The sequence below is a fragment of the Parus major genome, chromosome 4A (assembly GCF_001522545.3).
Source record: "Parus major isolate Abel chromosome 4A, Parus_major1.1, whole genome shotgun sequence".
NCBI lineage: Eukaryota > Metazoa > Chordata > Aves > Passeriformes > Paridae > Parus > Parus major.
Genome location: NC_031772.1, coordinates 2,350,481 through 2,367,606, shown reverse-complemented (window position 1 = coordinate 2,367,606; position 17,126 = coordinate 2,350,481). Strand labels below are relative to the sequence as shown.

Genomic DNA, 17,126 nt, shown 5'->3' with positions numbered 1-17,126 from the left:
ATAATATAATATAATATAATATAATGTAATATTATATAATATAATATAATTTAATACAATGTAATATAAATAAATCAATACATTAATTTTTTTTAAAAGTTAATTAATATTAACTACCCTGTTTTCAAGTTTCCTAGTCCTCATGGCTGCAGCCACTGAACCTTTCCTGACAGCTGTTGCAATGGGCTGACAAAATGCTGTCAGCAGCTGCTCAATTCCATTCTCTTGGCTGATCTCACTGACACTAAAATCTTCCAGAATAATCACAGCTATCGCTGTTTCCTAACAATGGCTTTTTAAAATTATCCACACTAGGAGAAAATGTTCTGTAAAGAATTGTGTCAAGTGCTGATCTGGCTTAAATTATCCCCATAATTTGTCAATTGTCCAGGGGCTGATAGATTAATCTGTTTTAAAGAAAACCCTGCAAGTTTAGTAATGCTGCTAGCTAAAAGTCCAGTATTTTTAGATTTTAATTGAAAAATACTCTGGAGAACATATATATATATATATAAAAAATATATATTTAAATGTATATATTGTCAGCAAAACTCCTTGATGCCAAAAAAAAACTTCTTAATAGTTGGAGAAGGTTCATGTGAGTGAGAAGAGGAATTTATGATCATACAGAAAGACTTCAGGGGAGAAGCTGGTACCCAGGGAGTGTTAAAGGGCTGGAAACTGTGACAGTGTTTCCTCATCAGGATGCTGCCCAAATTTCTGAAGGTGCCAGCAATGCCTATGAAGTCCAAATTAGGAAGTTGGAGCCATCTCAATCAGTGATTTTGATGGAAACTGTGGTTTTCAGGAATCCTTTTTCTTGTTTGAATGTCTGCTCGGAATGAGGCTCGGAGCTGATGTGCAAAGATTGCTTCAAATCACTCGGAGCCACACTCCGATGCCTGACTGGAGCACAATGAAGTTTGGATTATGCTGTTTTAAATTATCACCCATTTGAAGTAATTTTCTTTATAAAACAAGATTAAAATGACTGTAATTCAAAACATTTTACCTCAAATTGATGTGAAAATTGTAGTGTTCCTATTATTTCCATTTTTCAATTTGACAAAACATTTCACTCCACATACAAGCTTTTCTGTGTTGTCACTATCTTAACAGTGAAAATATGAATTTTACTCTGTGCACTTTACTCTTTCCTGATGTGTCTTATTTCTTAACACTACTTATTTAAGTTTTTGAAAGCATGTCTTTCTATAGATTGTTGTAGTACCTGGGGAAAATATAAACAGATTTAGGAGGTTTGCTTACCTTCTTTCTAACCCACACAATAACAGGTTATAACTTCGTATTGTTAAGTTTGTTCTCCGGTCTTCCTACATGCCTGATGGTTAGATAAATGCTGATGAATAAGCAAAGCCAGGAAGGAATTGAAGTACTGGCTTAATGGATTTGAAACTCAGATTATTTACCTGAAACTTCCTTTCATTTGCTTTCATATTGAAACAGGAGAAATTCCTCTGCTTGAATTTTCCTCAAAGTTTCATGTCTCTTAATATAATCATATAGGGAAAGAATAGTCTTTTCCTCAGAAGTTTATGTCATAGACAGAGAGCATTATCAGTAATACTTTTTTAAAAATCCAGTAAATGCTGAGTAACTTACTTGAGTTCCCCATAAAAAAAGATATTTGTGTTATCTAAGACAGAGTTCTTCTTGCAGAGTTCTTGAGGAAGCAAAGAACAGAACAACACTGAAAAGGACTGGAAAATTAAGTGACTTGCAGAGGTCCTTGTCTAAACTATTGCCAGTGAGATTTACAACTGCAAAGTTCCTGGCCTAAAAAATACCATTGCATTTATTTTTAAGTCACACTGTGTTTGACTATAAGTGCAACAGAATGCCAAACCTTATCACTTAAAGTAATAGCAAGGCACATGTCAGCTCTCAGACCCTCAAACTCTGCTTTTGTGTGCTCAGGCTGCAAAGGATAATTCATTCCTTACTAGGGGGTATGATTTCAAGAGCTGAAAGCTTTAACTAGTGCATATGTATAGGGTAGATTTAAAGTGATTATGGAAATGTCACCGCAGGACAATGCATTATTAGTAGGCCCTCATATGTTGTATGCTGTCCCCTTATGTTTGCTGATAATTAAAAAGCAGATTGGGATGTCATGGCGAGAATGAGTGCAAAATGTCCCTTTTATCATTTGCAATAAATATGAAATAGTGGTCTTGCTGTATCCTTCAGTGATTGTTCTATTTGCGTTGGTGACAAATGACATCTTTCTCCTTGTAATGTGCCTGCAGGGTTAAATGACTTTATTATTATTAATGAGTCATTGCTCCAGCTGCCCAGAAATACAGGGAGTAGGAAACATAAGAGATTTAGACCTAAGTAATTACAAATGTAATTATTACCTTTCAAATTTCATTTTTACAGCAATCACAGGGTTGTTAATCAAACACGGCCCTTTCCGTGTGTTCACACTTTTTTGGAGCCTTTGTCAAAGGGATGAGCAGCTCCGTGGGTCCTCTGAGGGTACTCGGTGGCAGATTGACAAAGTGGTCTTGACAGAAAACTGCTGTGAGAAATTGGATGGAAGCTGTTGTGCAGCCATCAAGGAGGCTGTGCTTGAGAGGGTTTCCAAGAGGAAAACCCTCCTGAGCTGCAGCCAGATGGAGGAGAGAGTCCTCCTGGGGAGGACGAGCGGGAGAGGAACCCCGGTGTCCTGTGGAGAGGGGGGACACTGCAGGTTTGCTCCTCCAGCCTGTCCTTCCTCAAGGTTGTCATGAAGGGATCTAAAAAACACAACAGGGCCAGCATGCTGCTTTAGGGGAATTACAAACCGTGGCCTCTTACCCTGACTATCCATCCTAATTACTCATAATTATGGGTTTGTAAGTTTTGAGGTGGAGCATAAGGTTTATCCTCCTGCAGCAGTGGCAAGGGCATTGCAGGGAATTCAGATTATTCTTGGGCCATGTTGCAGATGCCATCAGATATAAGCAGTGCTGTTTCCCAGAATCATAACCTGAATTGATATTTATTGTGAAAAGTAAAATCAGAGGGACAGCTTTGGAGAAATGAGAACATTTCCATTCAATAATGCCATTTCTTCAGAATGTTAAGGATCCTCATATTTTAAAGAAGTAAGTGAAAATGAACTGAGTAGAGAAAATGGGAACTACCAGTTACGACACTTTATACCCCCAAATGTAATGTGAATCAAACCTGTCATAAAGCATTTGAATTTTGAAATTGCATTTTTGATGGGAAATTTTTTTTGTCAAAAGACCCTTAGCAAGCTTTATATATTTATTTATAGTTATTATATTTATTTTATCATTAATTATATTAATATTTATTGATATAATTTTATTTATTTATATTAAATTATCATATTTATTAATTATATTAATATTTATATAGTCAACTGGAATAAATTAATATTGTTGATGGTCCAATAAAAGATAATAGCTATCAGCACTCAAAAAAGCATAGTGTGTTACACAGATATCAGCATAGGTAATTATTGTAAAAATGTTTAAAAGTATTAGAAAATAAATAGAGTATTCATAGTCAAATGGGTTTTTTGGTCAATATTCTAATAAAGAAACATAGGGTTTTTGTTTGCATGCTTGTTTTTTCCTTGAAATGCAATTAGAGTCACCACAAAAGGTACAGAATATTTTTAGACTGTTGTAGACTTGTTTTGGTTGCTCTTCTAGTGGTCTTTGACTCTGAATTTCTGTTTGTGTACATCTGATGAAAACACAGCTCAGAATAACTTTTAATGGCTTTCTTTTAAGTTATCACAGGAGATATATGTTTACCAGCTCCCTGAGCATTTGGGGGTTTTATGACGCCCTTTTGAAAATTAATGTTTCATTAAAGTGTCTGAACCTTGACCAATTGCCCAGAGTTGTTCAATTCCCTCATTGAAAAGATTTCTTTTTTTTTTTAGTATTCTAGTTTCCATCAAACTTTTGTTTATTTTTTACTGTGAAGCCAATAAAAAGGAAGACAAAGCACTGTTTGGCTTGGAGACACAGCCAGAGACTGAAGGGAACAGAGGGTGTAAACACAGACATTTGAGGGGGATTTTCCCACACCAACCCTCGAAGGAGAGGCTGTGTGTGGACAGGACAGGAAATTCTGCTCATCCCCATCCTCCTCACTCAGCCCCTGACCTCTGGGCTCACCCCAAATGCTCCTTGTCACAAGTGCTGGAATCTGGGATTAGAGAGAGAAAAAGGGATATTGATAAGTTCATGCAGGTCTGTTATCAAGAGTTAGTGCTACTGACCCCATCCTACCCAGAAATTCTCTTCCCTTCGTGTCTTCCTGACACTCATCCTATCCCCAAGCCCAGATCTTTGTCCTGAATCAGAGTTTTTGATTGACATATCTGAGTTTTTGATTAAACAGACAAATTTTGTCTGTTTCCACACCAGAGTGTATATAGTGATCCTTGCATTGTGATTCTTAGTTCTCTTTATGATTCTTCACTCTTTTTTAGTGATTTTTAGTAAAATCAATAAGCTGCCTTTCCACATAATTTTATTTGAAACTTAAATCTGAAAAACCAGGTATAGTGTTTTATTCTGTGTAAATGGTCCCTCTGAATCAGAGTGACAGCTGAAACCCTTTTTTATTCAGCATATTTTTGTAGGATGTTGTGTTTATTACAGGAATTTTACATCAGTAGCAGAGCTTAATATGTATCATTTAAAAAGCATAGTCTTTGCAAGTATGGGGGGGAAAAAAATGCTAATTTCACTCTTTACTATGTTTCCAGGCCGAAGGTTATTGCTGCAGGATAAACCATTTCTCACTATGTAGTTTCACCTTGTTTAATTGATTTGAATTTGAATTTATGTTCCATGTTAAATAATGAACTATGTATTAATAATTAAGAAGGTTCAGTACAAATGGGAAGCAGTTAATTAAATATTAAATAAAGTACATTGTATTAGCCAGTATTGTAATCAATATACTAGATTTTAGGTTATCCGTTTTAGATGGTCATTATGCTTTACTAGTTATAGTTAAAATTCTCATTGAAAACTCAATATACACTTTATAGGCCAAGAAACATGCAGTCTTTGCAAATGACCAATTTTTTTCCATAAATATCAGCAAAACATGGACATAAAGACATAAAAATGAATTCAATTGGATTGTTAGAGCAAAAAGGGTGACTGCCAGGTACTGTCCTGCAACTCTGTCACACCCACGTTCATTAGGCTGAAAAACAAAGCTTGTAGGATGTTTGAGGACTTGGTTTTGTTGGAGTTTTTATGGGGTTTTGTGGGTTTTTTTCATCTGAAATCTCTTTCTTTGGAAAACAGTAATTATTGAAGCTGAGCTTTTTACAGGAGCATTGCCTTTAGACCATATCTTGGTAACGATTAATATAAGATTGAGGCTCTAGTCAGAATAACAATGAGGTAACCAAATGAAAGATTAATGTGCTTGATTTGTAGGGCTGTTGTTTGTGAGGGAAAGATTCACTTCACAAGTGTCGTTAATGAGACAGGAATTACCAGAGGCTGACTCTTCTCCTGACACTTGCTCCATTCCCTCTCTCCCTCACCAACCTCCCTTGGCCATCCTCAATAATGTTTGCTTGACTTGTTGAATTCAGGTGCAAAATCCTCACACCTCATCCTATTATTTTGATTTTATGGGAAGCATTTTTTTGGATTAAATTCAAAATAAAACCACGGCTGTTACGGTATAAACTGTGTTCACTGGGATGGAAGCAGAGCTGATTCTTGCAAGCTACCCAGCACAATCTGCCAAGCCTAGGTAGCACAGGAAGATGTCATTTCCCTCAAGCCTGTTGATTCCTCAGTCAGAACATCTGGAGGATCAATCTTCCCCTGATTTCTCACAAGCAAAGTAAGCTCTGTACACACAGCTGAAAATTAGAGAGCGGTGTGTCCTACTTGTTCTTGGAATAAAAAGGTTCCAAGGCTAGAATTTAAGTAACTCTTTTAGGTTTTTAATTTATTGAGACGTATACAGGAAATAAAATATTCATAGGGAGCTCCTCCCAAAGGCATTTTATTATTAAACCGAAAAGCTTGAGTATATTATAGCAGCACTCATTTAGAGTTTCCACATTCAAGCTTCTTCCTCCTGACCTTATTAAAGTAACCCAGTTTACACTAACTACTATTCCTCCCTCCCTTCTTTTATTGTTAATGTCATTTCTGTTCTCCTCATATGGTGGAGACCTCTAAATGATGTTACTCAAGTGGCCACTTTTGGTCACCTGAGTGATTCTGGACAATAATTTCCCCACGTTATGCTTGAATTCCTGCTTCCATTTAGTACCACTGAGTAAATACACATGGGCAAAACGTGGTGGGAGGGCTGAGCCGTTCCTTAGGAGCCTGAGATGAGGAATTGGGGCTGTCATCTCCATGGTTCTGGTGGGTTCCTGCTGAGCAGAGACCGCTGGAGCCGCGCTGGAGCCGCGGAGCACGAAAAGCTCCAGTGAACCAGAGGCACTTCTGGATGCTGACAGAACAGTGTTGGCACTGCAAGCCATGTATTCATATATGTGCTGTGTTGTGAAAATATGAAAAATAGCTCAGCAATGGCATAATTATGGGCAATTTGCTTAATTGCTTGCTAATTGTTGCTTGCTTTATTATGAAACAAGAGTGCTCTAAATGTAACACTGGATGGTTTGCATCCAAAATGTGTCAAACTCAAAACTGGCTTTTCATTAAGGCTTCAGCTACGTGGCTTTAAAATTCAAGCACTCTATATTCGGTGGTTTAAGGTTGTTTTCTCTCTTTTAATCGGTTTGGAATTCTCTTTGCACAGTTGCTATGCCCCTAAACCTGAATTGGTAGGGTGCAGTCTGGTGGTTTCTGAACTTCTAATGAATCTGAGTACTTTGCTAATGAATGCAAATGTCTTTTGAGCATTGCTACACATGTAGATAAAGGCTGAGATCTTTTAAGGCTCCTCCAGGAGTTCATGTTCTCGATTGTCCAACCCTTAGAGAAACACATCTTTTCAACACGTGCATTTGGATTTTTTCTCTTAAGGGATATGTAAAATTCTGAAAGTTTGGCCTTTTGGAAATGCTACTCTCTTCTTTTTCAACCAGTGAATTCAGATATGAGCAGGAGGTTAGACCAGAAGTCCTTTCCAGCCTAATCTCTGGGATTCCAGGGTGCAAGTGATGACTTTCATGGCAGAGTGAGGAAAGAACCAGCCATTCTTGATGTTCTTTTAGCAGTACATCTCTTTTAAAGCTGGAGGGAAAGCGTAGAAAGTGCGTTTTTGTACATCAAGTATGTGCTTCAGTGATCTTACAGGCCTTTTCCAACCAGAATGATTCCATAACTCTAACTTTTTAATGTTCTGAGACTGCTGGTAACAGACTCGTACCAACAACCTGTCTCCCTTTGTGAATTTTCTATGAGAAACAGTCTTAAAGCTGGAACATGATATTAAGCAGGAAATGCCAAAGTGTTGTGCAACATTTTGTAGACTGAGAAGGAGAGTAGCACTGTCGAGCTCTTCAGTTTTCATCTCTGAAAAGCAAAGAGGATAATCAACATTTTTATTTACTACCACCAAAATCCCACACAGACTTTATAACCATAGGAAGTGCCTGGTCAAAACAAACAATGGAAAAAAAAGGTGTTTTTTGTAGCTGTTTTGTTTGAAGGATAGCTATCTGGCAAGGCTGGAATTCCACATTTTCTTGAGTGAAGGTAAATATTCTTACTTGAAAACTGTTTTGACCTATAAATGATGAGACTGTGGAACAATGAAAAAAAATCTTTTAACTGTTGTGCTTTTAGTTATATTTGACAGTTCTGATCTAAACACTTCATAAAAGCTGACAGACACTTTCTTTAAAAATGTTCTTAGTTCTGCAGACAATTAAAAAGAAAAATTCATTCCTAAAACAACCTGGAGTTCAAATCAAAGTGGTAAACTCACATGTGCATGAGTGTGATCTATTATATGAATTAAAAATTCTCTTTTCTATTATTTGTATGCCATGTTTGAAGAGTCTCCATGTGGTATGGAAAAAAATATCTAGAATTGAGGGTTTATAACTGAGTGAAGTAAGAAATTAGTTAGACTGCTAAGAGTTCAATGGAATGTACTCTTTATTCATAATATGTGAGGAATATGCAAAATCCTATTTCCATTTATAAACCTGTCATGTCTTATGTGAGAAGATGGTACCAGACACTGAATTTCACTTGCAAGAACCATCCTTTCTTCTGAAAATATTCAGAGACAGACGGAACTTTCTCTTCCTTGATGGGTAGAGGCAGGTGTCAGAGGTGTTTCCTTCCCCTGATTACTTATCAGACTATGCAGAATAATCACCTGCACTAACACTTAGGAAGGAGAGAGAAAAGCTCAGAAAATTTGATTGTCACCCACATTTAGAGTGGCTTGCAAAGAAACAAAATAGAAGGAAGCTTGAAGAGTAGCAGCCGGAAGGTGCCGTGGTCAATTTGCAGAGCCTCTGATAAACGAAAACTTTTACACTGGACTTCACATCCCCCAGGAGTGTGGCTGGAATGATGTGCAAGGAAAATAGAGAAGGAGTTTGGCAAAAAGGAGATTGATTTCATGGCCTGGAAGAGCAGGCAAAAAAAGGATAATGCTGGGTGAATATTCATGCAGAAATTTTCCTACAGTTTGTTCTAGCTTGAGTTATTTTCCAAGAGTCGTTGCTTTGTGGGTGGGGAAAGTTGTTTGTTTGACTTAGAAAAGGGTTAAGGAAAACTTTTCCGTAGTATAAACCATAAGCACTGATGAAAAGCACATTCTGACAACAATATTGACTCAAGATTGAAAGAAAGATTATGGCTTCTACAAAAGAAGGCCTGCATTGGCAGACTTTTGTATAAATAAACCCCAACTTAATACCAAAATAATTTATATTCATATTTTAGGATTGTGTCCAGGATAGTTATAAAGCTTTGGGGTTTTCATTCTTGCTTTTTTGTTTGTTTGTTTTGTTTTGTTTTTTTTAAATAAAACTAAAACTCAGATTAAAATATCTCTTTATCTACAGAATAAGGAAGACTGTAATTTTAACAACACATTATTCTTGACACAGTAATGCATTCCAAATCTCCAGGTACTCTGGCAACACTTGGCACAAAATTATTGTCCTGATCTTTGGAATGGTGTGGGGACCATTTTATATGTGACCTTTTTTCTTCCTCAGTTGCCTTGGCCAATGTTAAATGTTAATTTTTTATTGCCAAATCCTTGCTTTTGATGTTTTGTGTGCTCTCTTACTGTTGTTTGAGAAAAAAAGAAGTGTTCTAACAGCTTGCTGTAAAGAGCTCGAAACAAATAAGTATTATTTCCAAATAAATAATCGTGTTTCACATTTTAACTGAATTAATAGCATTTTAAGGGGTTTTTAATTAATTAATGTTTTAATTACTGCGAAAAAGATCAGTTTCTCTACAAAATGGGGATAACACACTCTGTCAAGGTTGTACCTGATTTCAGTGAATTGCCTTCATCAGAATAGCAGCAAAGCTGGATAATTAAAGAGCTTAAAAGTCTTGTATATACTTAAATTTATATCTCTAATAGCAGATAGTAGGACACAGAAAGATTAGACTAATCTACCACTAGAAACTTTTCTTTTTTGCAGTAACTATTGCCTCCACTGAATTATTTCCATATTTATGTCTCCTACTGCCCATCAAAACTGGATTAGTGTTTCAACAGCAAGGTGCCAAAGCTTTGTCAGGATTAAACTGAAAAATACTCAGGCAAAATGACTGAGGACATATTGAAATGGCAGCAAAACGCCAAAATAACATTTATAAACAATCACTCCTCTTACTGACACGTACAGAATCCTGAAGGAGAAATAATCAAGAGTAGAACATTCATGATATAACAAGCAACCAGCTGTTTTCTTAAACGTGGTAGATTTAAAAAATAAAAGTATCCTGTTTTGGACAGCAACATTATATATTTCAATGCCTGAAGGAAAACTGAATTCCTTTGTATGGAGATGTAACATGGAAATAAGTGTTTGTGCTTTGCAGCTTTACACAGATTTCAACATGCAAAATATTTGTTAAAACAGAAAGGCAGCATCTGTTTAAACATAAAGCTCAGAGGGTGGGAGGCTCCTACTCAGCACTCATTGCTATAAGTAATTTTAGTGGAATTCTTTCTCCAGTGCTTATGAGGCAGAATCCTATTTTAAATGCTATTTTCATTAAAACAGGTATTAAAAATATGAATGTATCTTACATGGGAAAGTTTTGTGACGAAAACACAGAGAAATACCCAATCAATATTTTTCTGCACTTCTCATGTATTTAACCATGTACACTGGAAGAGAATATAAAATTAACACTTGAAATATTAAAACTATTTTGAGGAATCATTCATAGAAATTTAATTCCATTTAATTTTTAATTTAAAAATTACCTACCATGCTAAAGCCACAATTTAAATGAAAGAAATCAAGAATATTTATGTATTACAAATTAACTTCTTTCAGATTTAGTAGTTTACTTTGCCTTTGACCAAATTAAAATTTCTGCCATCATCTAATAGATGCACAAACCTTGCACCTGCTAAGAAATCTGGTTTGATTACTAGCACGTTATAGAGGTTACATCTTCCTTTGCTAGTACTCTTTGAGTTTTCAAGGTGTCCAGTATTGAATGCATGGAGAAATCAATTCTCTTTAAAATATCTGTTTGCTCTTTCATTCTTTTAGCCCTTGAGCGCATCTTTGAGGCCAATGGACCATCTTTGGCTAGTGCCCCATTTAGGGTTTCTTGCCTTAAGCAAAGGAAAACAATAAAAAATTCAGTATTAAGAGAATATTCAAGAAATTCAAAATTCAATATTAAAAATTCTTTTTTTTCAAGCAGTTCTATGCAAATTTCTAGAGTAATGGCATTAAATTATTATAACATTTTTAGCTTTATTACAGAAATGACAATTGCAAGAAGTGAAAATATTATTTTAGGTGACTTGTCCAGAAGACAGAGTCAAGTTGTGCCAGAGGAGGTTTAGATTGGGAAAAAATTTCTTCACTGAAGGGGTCCTCAAGCATTGGCAGAGTCTGCTCAGGGAGGTGGTGGATTCACCATCCCTGGGAGTGTTCAAAGACGTGTGGATGTGGCACTTGGGGTGTTTTTCAGTGGTGGGCAGTGATGGGTTCATGGTTTAACTCACTGATCTTAGAAGAGTTTTCCAGACTGAGCAGTTGTGTGATTCCAGACAATCAAGTGTTTAAGGGCTTATTATAAAGCTTTAATGATGGTGTGAATTGTGACAACACCCTGGGCCCCAATATCTGAACCTTCGCTGAAGCTCTGCACCTGGAGGCCTTCCCAAACTGTGGCCATCATTGCGGGACAGGGATTGCCCTGTTGACCTTGACTCCCTCTGTGCCTCCATCCTCACACCCCTGACAATGTCTTGTGTTTTTCCACCCTCCCAGCTATCGAAGTGAACCTGCAGAAAGCTCTGGCCGAAGCCTCTGAGAACTGCACGCAGGAGTGCCTCATCCTCGGCCACTCCGACAACTGCTGGATGCCGCCGGCCCTGACGCAGTTCCAGCAGCCCAACCCCTCCTTGCCATCCTTCGGCTTCCAGCAAGGCTGGGGCCGAGGGGCCAGACCCGAGGGACGTCACACCCTTGGGAGGCCCCTGCCAAAGGACGACAGTGACAAGGGCCAGGGAGGGCCCAGGCCCCAGTTCTACAACACCTGCGAAAGACATTGCACCAGCGAGGATCCCGTCAAGGTCATCCCCCTGGCAAACTTCGCCGCGTCCCACCCGGCGCCGGGGGCGGCCAGCAGCACCACGTTTATACACGAGCACCAGCTGTAAATGCAGATCTGACAAATCCCTCACTTCAGGCTTTAAGTGTGACTGTGGATAGTCACGGCCTAACGCCGCTCCTCGGGCGCCTACAAACTCCTTGGGCCTGTGAATATTTGTGTATATAGAATCCTAAATCTGAAACGGAAAATCGAAATCTTTGGACCTGGTTGAAAGGTGTTTTTACCGTAGCTCTTGGTAAAATCCAGGAAAAGGGGAAGAGAAACCACAACCCAGAAACAATCACAAGAAAAACAAAATCCTGTTCGCTTTCTTACATGGGCCATGCAGTGCAAATATCTGCCAGCAGTTCTTCCTCCCTTTGAAGGCAATTCCTTAGTACGGTTTGGGGAATATTGCGGTCTAAAAATAGCTTACTCAATTTTTTCTTTGTTGTTATAATTTATAGCATATTCATAGATTTCATCTTCCATTTGCTTAGCATTAGAGATCAAGTGAGCAATTTCTCATTTGATTACTTGACATAATAGAATTAATAAGATCCTAAAATCTAATTCTTCAGAAGGATGCTATATCTTCCCACCAAAATTTATCTTTTATCTAATTAAGAAGGAGAATGTACGTGACAACGGATTTTTATTTTAATTTTTATTGGCTCAATGTACAGGTATTTATTCTCTGAAAGAATGCAAGAATGGAAAGCTCTCAGCTAGGCTTTTCTGTGTGAAATAGACAACGTGACAATGAGAGGATATCCAAGATCAAAAATGGAAACAAATAACCAACAACTTTATCTTTTTTTTTAATTTCCAAGATTTTCCTTTCTATAATTCAAAGAACAATGTTATATTTATAATATTTTTCAAGCCATAAATCTATTTCTCTCTTTTTTCTTTTTTTTTCCGTCTTGCAGAGCTTGCTTTGGCTACTGTTCCTGTTAGTTGAAAATTACATGGGCACTGCTGAAAACAGTAGGAAGTGGGGTAGTTTTTTTTTGGCTGATGTGATGTCGTGGCTGCAAGCTACCGGTGTTTTAAAGAATATTTAAAAGTGACGTGTACGGCTTTTTTTACAGCTATATTCACCTATTGTAAGTATCCAGTAAAAGTTGAACTGTAATATTAGTTACTTCATCACAAACCTGTTAGATTAAGAAGTACTTGTCATTGTGGATTAGTTGTTAGAGAATGACTGATAGTGCTCAGCAAAGAAAGAAGGATCTAGGTAATGGAATGGATAAATATAAACAAACCCTAATCATATTATTTGAAAAAGTCTCAAGGTGATTCTCCTTAAAGAGGGAGGATTTTTTTCAATGTTCTGTGTACTGGAGAACGTATTCTCTTGGTAAATTCCACAGTGGATGAAAAGGAGATTCCTTTCTTAGATGATAAAACCATATTTTCCTTCTAGTATTTCCTTCTAGTACTTTGTTGGCCTTTAGCCATTTCATCATTTGCAGTATGTACATACCAAGAATTTTTTCCTTTAAGAAAATACATAACTTTTTTTTTTGTTTTATTGCTACATTAAGTGAGACAATCGAAGCTGTATGGAGGGGAAAAACAGTGTGTGAATATTTCCTATGGGTAGAACTCTATGTAGGCTTCATAATATAACTTAAATCTGTAATTTATAAACAAAACTGTGTGTAAAAATGCTGTAATATTAGCTGCTTGTAAAATTTACAGAAGTTCAAGTTGTTGAGGGTTTCCAATGAATGCTAAAAGAGCTTCTCTTATGTGCCCAGCAGGTATAAGTAGCTTTATATATTGCTGTCCCCACTGTAAATCTATTCAAACCACATTTAGATTTTTTGTGCAAAATAAAAAAAAAAACAAAAAAAAAACAAAGCTTCACTTTTAACCTACTGATAGGGTTTAATTAATGGACATCAGATTATCTAATGATGTACTTCTTTTGCTTTCTTTTTTTTTTTTTTTTAAGTAGTTTTCAATAACGTTTAGAAAAGATGTGGCACACTGGCTTCCAGTTGCATGTAAATCCTGGAAAAAAATACTAATCCTTTGGGTACTGACACATCTCATTTCCAGTTCTGGGACAATTAAAAAATTGACAAATTAATTCATACCTAATGTCTACAAAGCCCTTTGTTGTTTGCTTTGGAGATGTCAGGAGGAGAGAATTCAGCAGTTCTTTTCAGGGATATGCAAAAAATGAGTTTATCTGTAGTTTACACAGATTTACCAAACATACTAATTCTGCAAATTTAGAATAATGCTGACAGTAATTCCTCCTATTGTAAGCAGAGATATTTAGTTTTTATTGCAGATGCTTCTATACTAAATGTTTATGGAATTGGCAGCTCCATTGGAAACATTGGAAAACTCTTTTTTTTTTCTTCTTTTTTGCCTGCAACAATTCTTTTGGGAATGAAAATTGTAACTGAAATTTCCTGGCAAATAATTAATTCTTACAATTTTAGGATTTTTATAAGAAAAGGTGAAAGATTCAGAATTAGTGGGATTTTTTTCATTGGCAGGGGAAAATACCCCAACAAACTTCACTTAAATTAAATATTTAGGGATTACTTTAGTTTTTTCTCCTAAGGTAGAGAAGCACTTAATCATCCTCCTTTCTTTGAAAACAATCAAACAAAACACCCAAACCAAACAACAATAAAAAAATTACTTAAAAAGTATTATAAAGATGAGTCTGATTATAAGTATTAAACATTATATCTATGAGAATGTGTTTGATATTCTAAAATTCAATCAACAAGATACAGAACAATCAGTTGTAAATACACATAGTATCAGGAGATAAATCATTCCCTCATTTTTATATATTATATCTCTAATATATAAAAATATACATTTGAGGCAACATTTTTCTGAGTAGCATGTCAGTATCCAGAGGAGTAATGTTGCTAGAGACTTGTTACACATCTTGCCATATATATAAATAATTTATCTAGTACATAGACTGTATATTTTTGTGTATTCTTTTTTTTTTCCCTTTTTTAGTCATTTAACTTATTTTATCTTACTTGTGTGAATTTGTGGAGAAAGCAATTCTATATACAATATACAGTAAAATGCTAGTTACATGATTAGATTTGTTCCATACGGTGTAACAATAAAGGAAAACCTTTGCCTTCAAAGTGATGTGTCACACAGTCGAGTCTAGATTATTTCCCCCTCCAAACTCACGCTTGTTGCACTCCTGAGCATTGCAAAAAAGGATTATTTCCATATTGCAAGGCAGTCAACACTAAAATAAAACAAACAAACAAAACCCATTAAAAGAAAGAACCGAGTCGAACTGTTTGAAGTAAGAGATGGCGTTTCTTTGTTTTCCTGAGCTCTACTCTGAGGTGTAACTTAATTCTAAGGAATAATTGAGCGTGTCTGCGCTGCCAGCCAGAGGCTGAGGTCATTTAGCTCATTAGCATGGCCCGTGCTAATGACACCTGAGGCTTTATGGATGAGCACAGCCTCAGTTCTGTGGTGCTGGAGCTCTTGGCTGGAGCAGAGGGTCCCTTTGCATCCCTGACTCCGCTGGATCTGTTCGGGATCTGCATCAGAGAAGGGAAATTTGGCTCTGCCCTACCCTGAGCAAGCTGAAACCCCTGGGGAGCTCCAGCAGCCCAAACCCAGCAGCACCACCCTGCTTCCAGCACGGTCCAAAGGCACAGCCCAAATATTTCCACTGGTCGTGGCTGATCAGCCCAAGGGTGTTGGAGTCAAGCTGAGCTTTTAAAGTTGGGAAATTTACACTTAGCTTTATTTGATTTCTCATGTTTTCCTTTTGCAGGTTGAATTCCGACCCTTAATCAATGATAAGCAATTACATGATCACACTGCAGTTTACTACCCTGATTTAGCTGGGTAAATAAACGGGGAGGAATTGGTTTGTGCAGACACAAAGTAAAGTTGAAGGCAAAGATTTTATTTGGTATGCATAGGAAAATTGTGTATAACTTATGTTATCCCTAGTGAAGAAAGAGATTGACGATTTCTTGTAAATATTTGAGTTTGTATTTCTGGGAAATCTCCCTGCTCTATGGCATACTACAGGATCTGAGAGTGAGCAGTGTATGTCTGTGTATTGAAACAGCCCTAACCACACTCTACAAAGAATGCAGCTGGACACCCATATTCCACAGTCCAGCAGCATTTAAAGTCCAGTAAATTTGCAGTAGTTCTATTTCAGGTTTCTGTACAGCATGTTGTCTTGTTAATTACAATGATTATTAATAAACTACATCCACAAAAGCAGTTTTCTCCTTTGCACTGTGTTCTTTGAGTTTCTGAAGCAGAACTTATTTAAAAGTATTCCCCCAGCTATGTTTTTCTCCCATTTTCAGCTTTCCAAATGTCCTTTTACTGGGAAGCCCCAAACTGTCAGAAAGTCAAGAAAATTTAACTTTATTTGCAGTTGCTTCATGCACCTGAGTAGCAGGCCTCTGGTAAGCAGTAAAATATTCACACAAGATGTGTACAACAACTGAGCTTTTTTTGATCAGAAATATCTTCCATTTCTGTGTCATTTCTCTTTGTACCAAGCTGCCTCCTTGTACTATGCCTCTGATACATTTACTTATAGAAAATCATTATGAGCTGGAGGCAGGAGCATTTATGGTGTTTGCTTTGTTAGAAAATAAGCTATTTCTAATTGAGAAAACATGGTTAATGAGTTGTTGTTCAGCTAAAGGGATTATCTTCTCACCATGAATGTGATATAAAGAAATAACCATCAAAAGAGGAACTAATGAAACAACATTTTATGCATTTTTCTATCTTATTTTAGTCCATATTTAAAGAGCAGCTCTTGTTGGCCTGACACTAAGGCGGTAATATCTTATTCTTTGATGCAGTTATAGCTTTTATGTCTGCAGGACCCTTTCAAGCAGGAAAATGTTATTTATTTTGGCATCAGAACTGTACAGGAGTACATTCCCCTACAGCCAATAACTGCTGACACATCAGTTGTTGGGCTAGATAATGTATTCAACCTCTAAATTAAGAAAATGGATGGAAATTTATGGAGCGGAAGGGTTTCCCTGGTTTGGGTGGAGTTGGCAAGTTGGGGTTTGCAGGGCCACCTCAGGAGGCAAGGAAAGCGTGGAATTTCACAGAGCTCTGGCAAAACAAGACCAGAGCAAGGCAGAAATGTGTAGCAGCTGAAGAAGTGCACGATTTTACCTCTGGTGTCACTGCCAAGCTGCAGGGGAACTGTGGAATTGTGCTGCCATGGTTCTGCCTTCCTCCCTGCAGGCACAGGGAGCACCTGGAGCCCAGGTGGAAATTCCTGAGTCCCAGGGATTTGCTGGCCAGCCCCACAAAGTGCAACATTTTCACCAAAGC

At 37.1% G+C, this 17,126-nt stretch overlaps 1 protein-coding gene across 2 annotated transcripts in view; it reads left to right on the top strand.

Moving 5' to 3' along the window:
• The window catches only part of PCDH11X (protocadherin 11 X-linked), a 429,361-nt gene extending 413,324 nt beyond the window's left edge, over nucleotides 1-16,037 (top strand). For both annotated transcript variants that reach the window (XM_019006551.2, XM_015626720.3), the window contains one exon: nucleotides 11,453-16,037. In XM_019006551.2, coding sequence (XP_018862096.1) covers nucleotides 11,453-11,844 — 392 coding nt within the window. In that variant the 3' untranslated portion in view covers nucleotides 11,845-16,037. The remainder of the gene's footprint in view (nucleotides 1-11,452) is intronic.
• The last annotated feature ends 1,089 nt before the right edge of the window (nucleotides 16,038-17,126 follow it).